General features: G+C 37.5%; 1 protein-coding gene across 12 annotated transcripts in view; it reads right to left on the reverse strand.

The window, feature by feature from the left end:
* NEBL (nebulette) overlaps positions 1-15345 on the reverse strand; it is a 111564-nt gene that overhangs the window by 43673 nt on the left and 52546 nt on the right. For 11 of the 12 annotated variants that reach the window (XM_082385323.1, XM_082385324.1, XM_082385322.1 and 8 more), the window contains 6 exons: positions 14306-14416; positions 11518-11628; positions 9155-9265; positions 4340-4450; positions 4062-4172; positions 680-784 (listed from right to left, as the gene is read on the reverse strand). In XM_082385323.1, coding sequence (XP_082241449.1) covers positions 680-784; positions 4062-4172; positions 4340-4450; positions 9155-9265; positions 11518-11628; positions 14306-14416 — 660 coding nt within the window. The remainder of the gene's footprint in view (positions 1-679; positions 785-4061; positions 4173-4339; positions 4451-9154; positions 9266-11517; positions 11629-14305; positions 14417-15345) is intronic. The other variant, XM_082385318.1, reaches the window with a different exon arrangement.

Raw genomic sequence — 15345 nt, forward strand, 5'->3', positions numbered from 1 at the left:
TGAAGACCCTAAAGGTACCTGAGCAGCAAATCTGGAGGGTTAAGAGTTTGCCAATTTACTAGAAGTAGAAAATATTCCAGAAATCTTCAGAAATAACAGAATTTATATTTTTAATAACACATTTGCTTAACTACTAAATGAGTTCATTCTACATTAAAACATTAGCTGTACCATCAATTTTTATTTTAGAATTCAAGTTTATATATCCCTTAAATATAAGCCCAATATCTTAATTAATGGTGCTGACAAAATTCCTATGCCTCAGAACAAAAATACGAAAGTTTAGGAACTGGTTACAAACTGGTAAATCCCTAAGTATATTATCAATGTAAATAATGAATGACCAGGAAGGAAATCACTTCATATGACTATTTTCATCTTCAAAGTAAAATCTGTGTGGAAGATTAAGATCTCTTTCTTGAGTAAAATTTTAAAATTCAGTTAAAAATAGCAGTCGCTTGTACCAAAGAAGGAGATTTGAATTTGTAATTCTACAACAATCACGATAAATTACAAGTTGTAAGAACATTTGGTATTCTTATTATTTTAAAGAAGGAAAGATATACATTTGACAGAAAATTCCAGCAATGCAGCCAAAAATCAGACAATGAGGGAAAAAGGCCCTCCTTACAAAACATAATTTCAAGGTGGCAACTGAAAAGAAATAATGACTACTCACCGCACTAATGTTTTGTTGAGTTGTCTTAATTCTCTGGATTTCAGGAGTATCTGCCACAGTAGAATAGCTAGAAAGCATCTTCTCTGCCTCATCTTTATACTTTTTCTAAAATTATAAACAGTGAATGTGAATCTGAAACTCTGTGTGTGCATGTACAAGAGAGACAGAGACAAAGAAAATGGTACTACTTTTTCCAACTCTACTATATACCACCTGGCTCTAAATTGTATCTTAGGATTCAAAGCAGTTGTTGATGTGCTTATGCAATAGTAAAAATAAGAGCATATGCAAACAGAGTAAGCAAACAGTCTAGGAAAGCACATTCACCTCCACTCAGGCAATGGTTCCCACCCCAGACTATTCAAACGCCCTGGGAGGGCTTGACCTTAACAGCATTCCTAAGCCTAGAACCTACTCTCTCAGGAGCAGTCCCAGTTCCTGTTCAAAGTAGCCCTAATAACTCCTACCAGTAACCTGACTCTCTTTGCTTACTTGTTTTCATGCTTCTGGATTTATGCTTTGCTTCCTGCTTCAGATAAAGATACATTTGATTAAGGGAAAGGTACTAGTATTTTGTAGTGGAGACTGAAATCTCAATTTTCTTTCTACTAAATGTACTCTGAGCTCTGATCCATCCTGGGCAATACCTTCTACTAGTGCCAGCATTTACATAGTAATAGGTATTGTCCTAAATACTTAACACACGTTAACTCATTTAATTAACCCCACAAGCAGATACCATTATTATCCACTCTTACAGATGGGGAAATTTAGGGATTAGCTAAGAAGTGTCAGAACCAGGATTTAAACCCAGGCACTCCGGTTCCAAAGTCAGTGGAGAGAACTGCACGGCATACGGATGCTTGTCAGGAAAGGTAATTCCTGCTCATGTTGAAATGCACCACAGCATCATTACACCCTTTAAGTATTCCATTGTATCCCAAATAACTAAAATTCCTTAAAATCAGATGTACCCTCATCATACTCAAAAAATCAACACCGTTAAGTTAAAGCAGGAATTCTAACAGCTCAGGCATCACTTCCTATGGGAAGCTTTTACTCTTGATACCGTTACTTTCTGGTAGGATATATCATAGTTTGTCATACCATATTTGCACGATTATTTGATTATTAGATTAGCCTGTAGTTTCCCAAAGGCAAAACCATGTCTAATTTGGCATGTAAATGGGTGCTCAGGAAGTATCTGCTGAATGAATGAATGAGCTTGGCAACTTTTCTCCCCTGACTCAAATGGCCATATGCCCGTTTTAACTATTTATCTATGATTTTAGTCCAGCTGATATAGCTAGAGACAACTTCTCCAAGCTCACATGCTGTTACGAGACACTGAGGACAGATGAACACACACTTCAGGACCATCCCAACTGCTTTGTCAAGGAGAAGGCTGAGAAGCAGGCAGCTCCTCTGATACTTGATTCTGGCCTCTTGATACCCTTGAAACGGAGCAGGACCCTATGGGGCCTTCCCAGGACAGATCCTCCTCCCCCATTACCGTCACCTGCCTCTTGTCTATAGAAAAACTTTAGTCAAAGAATAAATTTAATCAGAGAAATTAGAAATACAGAAACAAAGGTAATCAGTCAAACAAGACCAAATAATAATTTAGTCATTAAACAAAGTCAAGGACCCTTAGTTCCTCCTCAAGGGCTATAGATAATATTCTGAGCCATATCCTTTGAGCTGTTTTGTAGATACTGAAACCCCCCACCAGGTAGAAGAAGTGAACTACATGATGACCAGACTGTAGCCATGACATAAGCTGCCACAATTCTGAGAACTGGACTCAGGGAAATTGGAACAAACTGACCTTGGAGCTGAAGACTGATTGTACTTAAAACAATCAAGATGACGCTGATCAGACCACCGAAGACCAATGTCAAGATGACTGTCAGAGCTGACTGTGCTGCTCTGCACACAGCCTCCTCCCTCTGCCTATACACCCCTGAAATTCCCCTTTAAAAAGTCCTGCTCCTGGGCTTCCCTGGTGGCGCGGTGGTTAAGAATCCACCTGCCAATGCAGGAGACACAGGTTCGAGCCCCGGTCCGGGAAGATCCCACATACCACGGGGCAACTAAGCCTGTGCACCACAACTACTGAAGCCTGCGCTCTAGAGCCTGCAAGCCACAACTACTGAGCCCGTGTGCCACAACTACTGAAGCCCGCACACCTAGAGCCCATGCTCTGCAACAAGAGAAGCCACCATAATGAGAAGCCTGCTCACCACAACAAAGAGTAGCCCCCACTCGCCACAACTAGAGAAAGCCCACACACAGCAACAAAGACCCAACACAGCCAAAAATAAAATATAAATAAATAAATAAACAAACAAATAAATAAATAAATAAAACAAAAAAAACCTCTTGCTCCTGATTGGCAGGAGGAACTTGGTTCTTTGGGACATGAGTCCACCTTCTCCCCAGGATTGCTGGCTTCCTCAATAATGCTATCTTTCCTTTTACCCAACACTTGTCTCTCAGTATTGGATTCTTGAGTGACAAGCAGCCGAACCTGAGTTCTGTAACACTCTCATTTTGAACCAGCGAATGTTTAGACTCTTTGCTCATGTCAACCAGAATTTTGACAAATTTGGTCAAATTTGGTTAAAAATTATTTCAACACAAACTCCATTAACCAAATTCAATTCCTTCATCATTTTTCTTTAACCATTTTATTTTTTTCATTCCCTTTACTATTTTTCCATTAGGATTCATTCTTTTTATAACAAATTTTATAACAAAGAAATTATTCACTAATGAATATTTTTGCCCAAATCAGATTTTATCAATAAACTTTCTTCTTCCAATAAACACTTTGTTTTGTGGTCATTATTTCTCTCACATCCAGTTTTCTAGAGGATATGTCATGGGTATACCTGGCAAATTAAATTTTATCAAGAAAACTTAGTTCTTCCATTAAATTTTAGTTAATATTCAATTTCACTTTGTGCAGTTTTATTAACTCTTAGTTTCAGTTGAAGTTGATTACTTTAATTAAAACATTCATGATGAAATGGATAAAAGACAAATTGTTTGTAATTTTTTTCTGTAGTATAAGCATTAGAGCCAAGTTCACAATAGAGTCAAAAAATGGAAATTAAAATGGTCAAAATGCCCTTGGACCCAAAACAGAGGGCCCCAACACGGGCGCTCTGACACTCAATAATGTCTGTTGAACTGAATCTAAAGCAGTTGTCCCTTTCATTAATGAGGTAATCAGGTTTGGTCAATGGTTCCTTTATAATAGAGTGCATTGACTTTGAATAGAAAGCCCTCAAAAAGACACCAATCACAGAGACACACACAGCACAAGGTGACTGGATATTAGAATACATTATCCTAAGCATCTTCATTCTCTACCAACCTGGCTATAGATTTCAGATGCCCTCTTGGCTCGAAGCATATCCGGAATATCCATGCTCACTTGCATTCCTTTCCCTTTAATTTCATTTTCTAAGTCTTTCTTATATTCTTTCTAAAAGAACAGAAAACAATCTTCAGAGCTTTGCATGGCCTTCCATAGCAATGTAGATATTTATGTGTTTGAATCTCAATGCCACACATATGGAAACGCTACTTATACTTTTTCTGTATACAATTCGATATGTTTGTTTTAAACTTTGTGTGCCATTAGTTTCTTACCTGGCTGGCCATTTCAGATGCTTTCTTAGCTCTCTGGATATCGAGGGTACCTGTGCTCACCTGCATGCCTTTCCCTCTAATTTCAGTCTCCAGATCTCTTTTATAATCTTTCTGCAGAAAATAAAACCTGCAATTAGGGCTTTACAATAATTTGAAAATCTGTGTTGAAAAACTCGATGTCATTTTTGACATCAAGATCATGGCTTTTAGAAATAAGTCGGACCTTTATGTCTTTTATTTCTAGGAAACAACAAAGATTTTTAATTTGTGGCAAGAACACAACTTGGAGTGATGTATTCGCAAGGAATCAGGAGGTTTTTCTCTAATAACCTGACTTAATAAAGAAAACAGAGTGAGCTGAGGGAAAATGTTTTATATTTTTATATGATAAAATTGATAAATTATTGGTTAATATATAACTCAGTTGATGATATCAATAAAATGTGAGCATAAAATTGTCAGGTCTTGTTCTGTAGTGAATAATTGCTGGTTGCTTCCCTGGAATCCCACTCCTCTTTTTCCTTCATTAGCTCCTTGATTTGCCACTGGGCAACTCACTGCTTCCTGTTCTAAACCCCCAGCTTGGCTGAGACTGGCCGCCATCCAAGGGCCCTATTGGGCTTAAGTAAATCGTTATAGCCCATCCCTGGCCCTTCATGATTGGTTCAAGGATAGGTACATTAATTTTTCCATACAAGGTATCAAGAGATTTTCTCTTTCCTTCTGGACATGAATGGAGAAGTCTGTAGCCCTACGATCTGCCAGATGTCTCTTTGCAAACAGGAGAAGAAAGCCTGCCTGAGAACAGAAAGATAGAAAATGAAACGGAATCACACTGTTTGAGTCCTAGATCAAGCCACACCCAAGAATTCCTCTACTGTTTGGTTACAAGAACAATAAGTTATCTGCTTTTTTGAGCCAGCTTGAGTTGGATTACCTGTTACTTATAATAAAATGTCATAATTACACAGACACGACTGTCTTAAGAGACTCTTGTCACATTTTAAAACTGATTATAAAATTCAGCAAGCTGTACTCTTATAATTGTACATTTTTCTGTATGTATGTTTTTCTTCAATGAAAATTATATTAAAAGGAAAAAAACTATTGATTATCTCTTATTAAATTCTTTCAAAAACAGTTATTTTCTATTATGTTGACATACTCTAGATTTGTGATTCCCTGCTCTAAAGTAAATTTTGCTTTGCTTATTTGTGGTGTTCTAAATTTAGAGAAGTCATAAACAAAAATCTCAATCTCAGAGAAATACTATATTTTTCCCCATCTACTACCCATAAATCTGCCTATTTTCACTGACTTACAGTCTCAGTTTCACTTTTCTGAATGAAAGTTCAAGTAATAATGTTTAACTTTCAAACTAATAATATTAAATTATTACTATGTCTGTAAAAAGCTCTGTTTTTAGCAAGCCTCTTTAGGCCCAAAAGCAAAATACCTCATTTGAAGGGCAATATACGTAGAAACTAAGGTACTGATCATAGATCGCCACCAAAGTCTCAGGGTAGAAGTATGTCATCTAATTTTCCGATATGAACTTTCAAATCTAAAAGCATTCAAAAGCACATAAATAGACTCCATAGGACACTAATCACATCAGTTAATATTGATGCATAATAAAATACCCTAAAACTTAGAAAACTTAAAAGAAAAACATGATGACATCTAGGTTCCACGCAAACCCCAATGCACACATGCTTTTAGAGCCTGAGTCAAATTTGTTAATGACCCAGTGGCTAAAGAAAGTCACATGGTCAAGCCCACAGGTACAGGAAGGTTTGAATATTAGACGTCATTTGTGTAATAATATAGCACATTGACTTTACCTGAAAAAATAAACATTGAGCTATAGCAAAGTCCCTAAGTCTGGTTGAAAAGGATCTGAGAGCCTGTCATTTGGGCAAACTGGGACATGGTTATAATTACACGCAAATGAGACCTCCAGATTACAAAGATAATAGCATCACCAAAATTGGTTTAAGCTACCTGTAACCACAGTACAGCTGACTCCCCTAGGCCTGTTTTTCCCATAGGCTCTCAATAACAAAAATGCACCATTTCCCTAGTAAGTTTGAGCCTTGAACAACATGGGTTTGAACTGCGCGGGTTCACTTATACATGGATATTTTTCAATAGTAAATACCACAGTACTACCTGGTCTGTGGTTGGATCAATCAGTGGGTGCAGTGGAACCACAGATACATAGGGGAGACCATAAATTATATGTGGGTTAACCCCCCTGTGTTGTTCAAGTGTCAACTGTATACAGTCCCAAGGTACTCAGAGAAATCTAAACCAGCACATGGCTGAATAAAGTAATGTATTACCATACTAAGGAAAGATGCAACACTCCAACTTTTCATAAAAGGAATATGTCACAGAAGGTTCTTAGGTAAAAGTGTGAAATGCAAAATTTCTCTATTCTTCCCACATTCTTTTCTCCAGAGGAAGTATGCTTTCTTTTGGCTTCAAGTCTCAGCCCCATGAGGGTGATTTGGAAAACTCTTCTACAGCTCCAAATTCCCCACCCCACTCCCACACTCCAATCCAGGACCTTGAACTAATACCGGATGTCACACTCTCCTCATAATAACAAAAATAGCAGAAAATTGTGAGTAGTGATTTGATAGTTACTGGGTAGTTAGCTACTCAGAAGCTCAAGGAGGCCACCATAAGAAAGTACTAATACATCTAAGAAATGAATGGCAAGAGAGAGCACAAGAAAGAACCAACCATGCAAAACCCAGGGGAAGGACTTTCAGGAAGACGACAGCGCTGTACAGAGACCATAAACCTTGTGCAGGTACAGCGTGGAAGCCTGTGAGGCTAGAACATAACGAGCAAGGCAAGAAGGGTACAGGATTGAGGACGAGAAGCAGGGGGCTCTGAAACCAGAGCAAGGAGTATGGCACCCATGCTGCACGTGACTGGAGACCACTGGGGAGTTTTCAGTGGGAGGAATCACATAACTTAATTCTTCAAGGATTGTTCTGGCTGCTGGGTAGAGAATGGGTACTAAGAGGTCAATGATGGAAGCAAAATTCTGGTTAGGAAGCTACTGCAATGATCCAGGTGATAGAGATGGCAGCTTGGAGGAGGGTGGGGGAGAGTAGATGGATCTAGGAAGTCATTATGGGGCTGGAGTAAATGAAACGTGCTGACAAGAGAAATCAAAGTGACTTCTGGGATTTCACTGACACCATTTGCTAAGAAGAGGGTGGAAGAGGGAAGCAGATCCAGGGAAAAATTAAGGGTTTTTGGCATGTAATGTTGAGTCCCTGTTACAATACATTTAAATGTCATTTACATGTGGTAATGCCTATGGGACATTAGATGTAAATGGTTGCATATTCACATCCACGTTATAGAACACAATTTTTCTATAAGAATGAAGTAGAACTATGTGAAGTAACATGGAAAAGGGTCCGTAATATTTAGTGAGAAAAGCAAGCACAAAGTACATGGTATTTATTTAAGGTTTTTTTAAGTCTCTGTGTGCACAAGTGTATAGTTATCTATATACAAATAAAAATGGACCTGGAAGGCTCTACAGCAAATTCGTAACAATGGCTATCTCTCAGGGGGACGACAGAATTAAGGGCAGAGTCAAAGAAGGTTTTCAAGTGCCTGTTCAGCATGCATCCTCCCACCACACCCCCCACCATTTCTAAATGGAATCCCTATTGGTCAAGAATTCTCTGCCAGCCCTAGTTTCTTTGACTAAGTCAGTTATGGCTATTCCATTCCCCTGGCCAGTACCTAACCCTGGGGATGGAAGCAGATCCCAACACAGCAGTAACTCCCCCGGCAGTTAATCAGCTACCTCTCAACCTCCAGATTTCCTGGGTGGGACTCAGTCCTAAGCCAGCTCTTCCTAACAGCACTTGTCACATCGTAGCTCTCCCAGTAACCCCACTGAAGCCTCACCCTAGCCAGCCTTGAGGTAAGTGAGCTGCACCCCTTAACCTGTACCCCAACTTTCTCTTTATGTATTCTTCTTCTAAGTCATCTCTTCCCAAATGCTCTCTGCTCCAGTGGCCCTGTTACATTTTCAAAATTTCTGGGGGAATTCAAGAGATGTGGAACTGACTCTGGGGTATTTCCTTCGAAAAATACACATTTCCTTCTGACTGCTACAACTTTGTTATCTTGTATCTATCATGTCATAGCATCTAAGACAAAACTTCTAAATTAATATCCTGTTGTTCATGTGTTACATGAAGAAGAAAATGGCATTAGATGAATCAACCTCAACCCAAAATGCTGACCCTACAGAAATTTCAGACGTGTTGATGAGGTCAACAGAGGATATTTTGAGAACATGCAACCAAATCACACAGAAATGCCATGATTGTCATGTTATAGTCTCGATGTGTGATTTTCAAGTTCTGCTCACAAAGTTGGAAACGCAGATATGCCAAGTAGCACACGATCCATCCTTAAAGAAAAAATGGTATGAAAATATTTATCATAGTTTAAAATTAACATGAAATTTGTATTACGGAATAAAGTGAGCAGGTGTGTGGGTGTGTGTGTGTGTGTGTGTGTGTGGGTGTGTGTGTGTGTTCTATTAAAATGCCTTTCCCCAAGTTTTCTTTGATATACTTGAAGTTAATGAGCAAAGCAGAAACTGTAAATTTTCCCAGTAAGCATGATGACTGCAGATGGTTTCCATTCCAAACTGTTAAACTAGTCACAGAAAGCTTTGGAAAATTTCATGTACTAATCAGTTTGTTATTATGATTTGTTAAGTTCCAAAATACGAGTCTCAAGGTCTGCATCACTCACTCTACTAACCTCACTAGCTATCTCGGAAGCTCTTTTGGCATGCTGAATTCCAAGGGTGTCAGTGCCAACTTGCATTCCCTTCCCTTTAATTTTTGACTCCAGATCTTTCTTGTATTCTTTCTGTAAAAAAGCAACATTTTACAACATTCAGACACTCAGGGGACAAACATACATCTGTATTCAATGATACCAAAAATGGCTAAACATATTTTTTTAAAAAAGAAAACGTAGCTTACTTTGTACTATGAATGACCACCTAGAACTAAATTTTCTGAACTGCTTAGAACTATATTCACTATTCTCACTGAAGAAGAGTATATACACTCTGAAGATTTTTATTATAAAAAGGCAATTGCCAGGTGAGAATCTTCACTGACAATTGTCTTGAGGCCTGAAGGATAGAGAGGCAAGTTTAAATGAGTTGATATTTTAGAAAGAAGACTGATTTTGAGGTCAGAGCACTCTTGGCTGTGTGTGTGACGTTGGGAATGTTTCTTCACATTTCTGGTTTACTCATCTGCAAATGGGGATAATAATTCCTCCGTGCAGGATCACCGTGAGGGTCAGTGAGACAGCAGGTAGCCTAGTGCCCAGCACAGAGCAGGTTCTCCGTAACTGATAGCTTTTTCTGGTCTTTCACTCCTATACCCACACGCTAAGACCTGGGTTTTTTGCTGCTCCTGCTACCGTGTTGCCATTCAACTTTCACTGGCTGAACTCTGCCATTGAGAGTTTAAAACAACTTTTCCAAGTATTATTGACAAGTGATTTACAAGATCTGACTCTGAATGTCACTGGATATGTCACCACAACAGAAGAATTTGTAGAAAATTACTAACGCAGGTAAGTGTAATGACAATATTAGCCAAAGACATCGTGGCAGAGAGCTGCTGTTTCTGCCCGAACAGCATCTATCCCTCCCTCTCCTGGCAAAAATTTCTATAATTTTCTCTTGAGGAATTACCTCTAACCCCTCTCAATCCATAAACTTTGGGTGGGTTGATTTCCTACTACCCATATATACTTTTAATTCCACTAAAATGCTTTTAATGTTTCCTTTAATTTATGTAAAGAACACTAGCCAAAGATGAATGTAAATCTTTAAAAACACATATCAATTTAGAATATTTTATATTTAAAACATCATTAAACTACCTAGAAAGTTAACTGACTCCTGACCCCAGACTTGATTGGGTCAAGTGTGGGCACAGGACAGAAGGTGACCCAATGAGATTCAATCCTTAGACCTTAATCCTATTTTAAAGAAACAGATGCTCACTTCCTACTGGGATTAGTGGCCACAGATATGAGTTATCCTGTCGTAAAGAGGGGCCATCACATAGAAGCAGCCTCTCACAAATGAAGCAACAGCGAAGATAACAGAACTGAGGGATGAAGGAAGAGAGACATCATTCGAATTCCAACCTGGTCTTCGGATTTCTCTGTTCTTAAACCAAAACAAAGTTTCTTTGTTGCTTAACCCAGTTTGAGTTGGGTTTCTATCATTTGCAACCTAATAGGGTCACCACCATCATCACCACCACCATCATCACCGCCATTTATTAACATATGGGGATCAAACTTTAAATTTTTTCACTGCTAAAGTCAGCTAGATTCTCCTCAAAGCACAGTGCCATTATTTACTATTAAAGTAATGACATAACACAAGGATTAAAAGGACTTAAAGCACTTCAGAGGCACTTCATTCTTATAAACTTCATGTAAAGTAAGTAACGGCCACTATCATTTTATACAGAGGTTTAAGTGGACTCAGTAGCTAGGCAAGGACTAGGACAGTCATTTTGTCTATGGGCAGGAGAGCATGGGAACTTTTAAACTACAGTTATTGACAGACCATGATAACACACCTTCCTAATATGCCTTTCACTTGTTTAAAAGATGAAGTTAAACCTTATTAAATTATTTTGGTTAATTATATAGAATTTTCCCTAAAATGAGGAAATGGTCATTTGTCTCACACCACATAGACAGGAGATGGTGGGCATCATTTTTTTTTAATTCATTGATTGGGAAAAGACTATTAGGTCATAGCTGCTTATAATCATCTCACACATAAAAGCTGTGGAACATTTATACTGTATACAGTTGACCCTTAAACAACAAGAGGATTAATCCACCTGTTACTCATCATCGGCTCTCCACACCCAAGGTTCTTCGGCATCCACAGATGCAGCGAACCACGGGCTGTGGAGTACTGTAGAATTTACAGCTGAAAAATATATGTAAGGGGACCTGCACCGTTCAAACCCATGCTGTTCAAGGGTCAACTGTAAAATCTCTGAGAAAGATTTACAGACAAGGAAATCAGCTGAAAATTCATACATTCTCAATTGTTAAATAAACGTACTCACCTCACTAGCCATTTCAGATGCACGTTTTGCTCTCTGAATATCGAGTACTTCTGAATTAAGTTCCATTCCTTTCCCTTTTATTTCATTTTCCAAATCTTTTTTATATTCCTTCTATGAGACAAGAATATTACTGCTTGAAATTTATTAGGAAACTCTAATTTATGTATTGTTTTACATGTTTTCCAGAGACCACAGAAAGAAAATATTTCTAGAAAGGAATGAACCAGATTTCTGAGCATTCATGCTCTTTATTACCTACAGATACTTCATTTTCTTTTTTAATCATGTTTGAGTGGCTTCCAATATTATCAGTCTTTTTTCTTTCATCCTTTCCTCTCATATATTTTTGGTACCATATTGGTGCCATATTTTAAAAAGACATCTTCCCTTTAAATGGTGAGGAAGATCTTAGGAATGCATGTTTCTTACTAATTATTTGAAGTATTTCTTTGAAAGCTGTCTATAAAATATGAATCATCAAAAGAACATAATTGGAAAAGAATGAAAAGTTACAAAATCAAAAGGACTGATATGGCCAAAATTTTTTTTAAGTTTCCGTTTTATTCAAAGATTTGTAAAACCAAATAATTTCCTACAGATTGATAATATATAGTCTGAATTTCACCCATTTTAATATATTTTAAGTAGATCCAAATGTCTTTACTAATCCTTATATATAACATGGGTTTTTTTGTGTGTGCTAATGAATTTGTTGTCTTCTTACTAATTGAATTATGAAAACAATATATATCTTAATCCAATTCAACTAAGCTGCCTTTATGACTAACTTGTCAGATGAAAGATGAGACTTCCTTTAATGATAAGAAATCATGTTCTAGTTAATTCTAGGATTCATTTGATGTTATTTTCTCTTTGTCCAGTTTAATTAAATTAGCCGGTACTCTGCTTAAGTAATAGCCTACAAGACATTGTAATGACCTGCATGTAATTTTGGAAAGAGCTCTGGAGTCAAATGACCTGGATGAAAGTCAGAGTTCTTTCACTTATTTGGTCATGTGACCTTCAAGAGAACTTTAAGTAACTGAGCCTTGATTTCCACATGAACAAAATGAAAATAAAAGTACTTGTTCTACCAGTGTCAAGGACAATTGACGAAATCAAATGAAATGAAGTATAAAATGATACTTTGAATACTTTAAATGGCAACAGAAATGCAAAGACCATAAAGTAAAGAATGAGAAGACAATTTAAAGCTAAATGCTCATACTTTCAAAGGGAAGTCAAAATTTCATTAAGTCACTGAGTCTCTTTCTAAAATTAGACATCACTATAACTTAATTAAAAGATTTTTAATCATCGTCTCTAGGCTTTTTTCCTACACTGATGCATACATTCTGAATCAGTAAGTCTAAAATAAGATTCATTCAAAAAGAAAAATAAAAGAGAATGGCGATGGCATGTATATTAAAGTCTTTTTTTTTTTTTGGCCACGCCATGCGGGATCTTAGCTCCCTGACTAGGGATCGAACCCAGGCCGCCTGCAATGGAAGCACGGAGTCCTAACCATTGGACCACCAGGGAATTCTTAAGTCATTTATGATTCTCAAAATAGATCTCACATTGGCATTTGTATGTAAATAAGAAAAAGATTCCCCTTTAAAAAATTCATATAAATAATGCATATTTTTTAAATGGAAGACAGTAATATCAGGAAGCTGCCACATGATCACCCTTCAACTTCAAAAGCTTTTATAGGATCTAGAAGTGAGAAGAGTAGGGTAGCAAGGACTCTCTTCCATAAATTATATGCCTATTTCAGCCCAGCATATATTACAACAGTGAATCACATTAAATTTCTAAAAGCAGTTAAATGGTAAAGGCCAGCTGGCATTTGCTTATTTAAAAAGTTCATGATGATTCATGTCTGTGTAGGTAATTATACTCCAATTTATTTCACTGGTTTAAGACATTTCTTTCAGGAATAGTTTCTTCAGTTCAAAATTCCGGATGAAATGGAGTTCTCTAACGCTTTCTCTTAATGTAAAGAGAATCTATTTAAACAGGGAATTGAAAGAGCTCCAAGTTACTTAGCAACCATTTAAAAAAAAAAGAAACAAAAACAAAACTTTTAAGCTGTGAACATGATATTTTTAATTGTTAGATTTGAGGGCCTTAATGTTCAACAAATTTAATACGCCGTGAGCCAAAATGTACCACTAAGTTTGGGGGTTGGGAGGAAGTCCTGCTGAGTACAAAATGAAAAATGGACATGAATTCCTATGTTCTATATGCTAAACATATTATTTTTCCCTACTTAGAACAAAAACCACTTATAAATGTACCATTTATCCAGACTGTCACACATAAGCACCTCATTTCTGATATCAAATGTCATGAGAATGCTGCAGGGAAGTTACAGGAAAAAATGGTTCTAATATGTGTTTTTACAATAACTAAATTTGAGAGAATCAAGCTAGCCTCATCCATATTGAAAATATTTTTTTGAAAAACTAACTGCTATAAAGCTGTAAAACTACTTATAGAGCTTCTAAGCTACAACCCAAACACAAAATCAAACTATTTTTCAAGTTTTTCCAGGAAATCTGGGTAATTTCTTCCCTTATCTTTAAATGGAAATGTTAACACTTACCTGTTTTTAATGAAAATGGAAAACTCTATTAGTAAAGCTCAAAGTGAGGGAAAGAGTAATGGATGAATAACTCAAACACTGAATTAGAGAATTAGTAGAGAATTGTTTAGTACCTATTTCCTGGGTTATCTCTTTAAATGTCTTTTGTAGAATTGTATAGCAATAGTAGGATCATACCTCCTTCAGAAGGCTGGTGATGTACTTTACATGTAAAAACTCTGGAGTCTTGTCTAAATCCATCGATGACCTTCCTTTAATCTCCTTCTCAAAATCCTCTCTGTAAACTTTCTGTTAGATAAGACCATATGATTTTAAATTTAGAAAATATTAGTGACTGTTGAAAAGATAATAGAACAAGGGTTCCCGGAACAAAACTGATGTTTTTCATATATAATTCTACCACCTCTGAGTATTTTATTTACAGGAAAATAACTCCAACTTTATCATAAATTTTAGAATTCTGCCAAACAAAAGCGGGCTCTTCAAGTACACCAGCTCCCTCTAGGAAAGCATTCTGAGAGGGGCTACTTAACATCTCAGACTCTGTTATTGTTTGACATCAGCCCGTTTCAGGAGGAGAACCAATACAGCTGGCTGTTTGACTGCATCACCTGATTGGTTCGCCCAAAAGATAGTGGATCCACCCACTGGAAGAAGATCTAGAGGCACGGAAATCCACTCAAACCAAAGTAGAATGAACGTTCATGTCCCCATCATCCCCCTCAACGGTTAGTCTTACGTGAATTCAAGGAAGACCATTTCTGGGAATTCCCTGGTGGTTCAATGGTTAAGACTTGGCACTTTCACTGCCGAGGGCTGGGGGGTGGGGGCGGTTGGTGGGGGTCAATCCTTGATCCGGGAACTAAGACCCCGCAAGCAAGCCGCGTGGCACGGCCAAGAAAAAAGAAAGGACCATTTCTAAGATGTAATGGAGGCTGGAGGAGATTTTCCTTTAATGATTTTGGCATTGAGAATATTTCTCTACCATCTACGGAGTTGATATGAATCAAGTTACACTGTGAGGAGAATCTTACCTGGAACCTGATAAACTGTTCTTTGGGTAAGAGTTCACGACAAAAAATGAAAGAAGATTGCGGAGGGCCTAAATCCATATCCCCATCTGCCCTTTTGACATTGCCACCCTTTGGTTATTAGGCTCTAAATTCTACATTTGAGCTAGGCGTTTGGAAATCAATGGAAACCCAGGATCCATGACT

Source organism: Balaenoptera borealis, assembly GCF_965194805.1.
Source record: "Balaenoptera borealis genome assembly, chromosome: 3".
Taxonomy (NCBI): domain Eukaryota; kingdom Metazoa; phylum Chordata; class Mammalia; order Artiodactyla; family Balaenopteridae; genus Balaenoptera; species Balaenoptera borealis.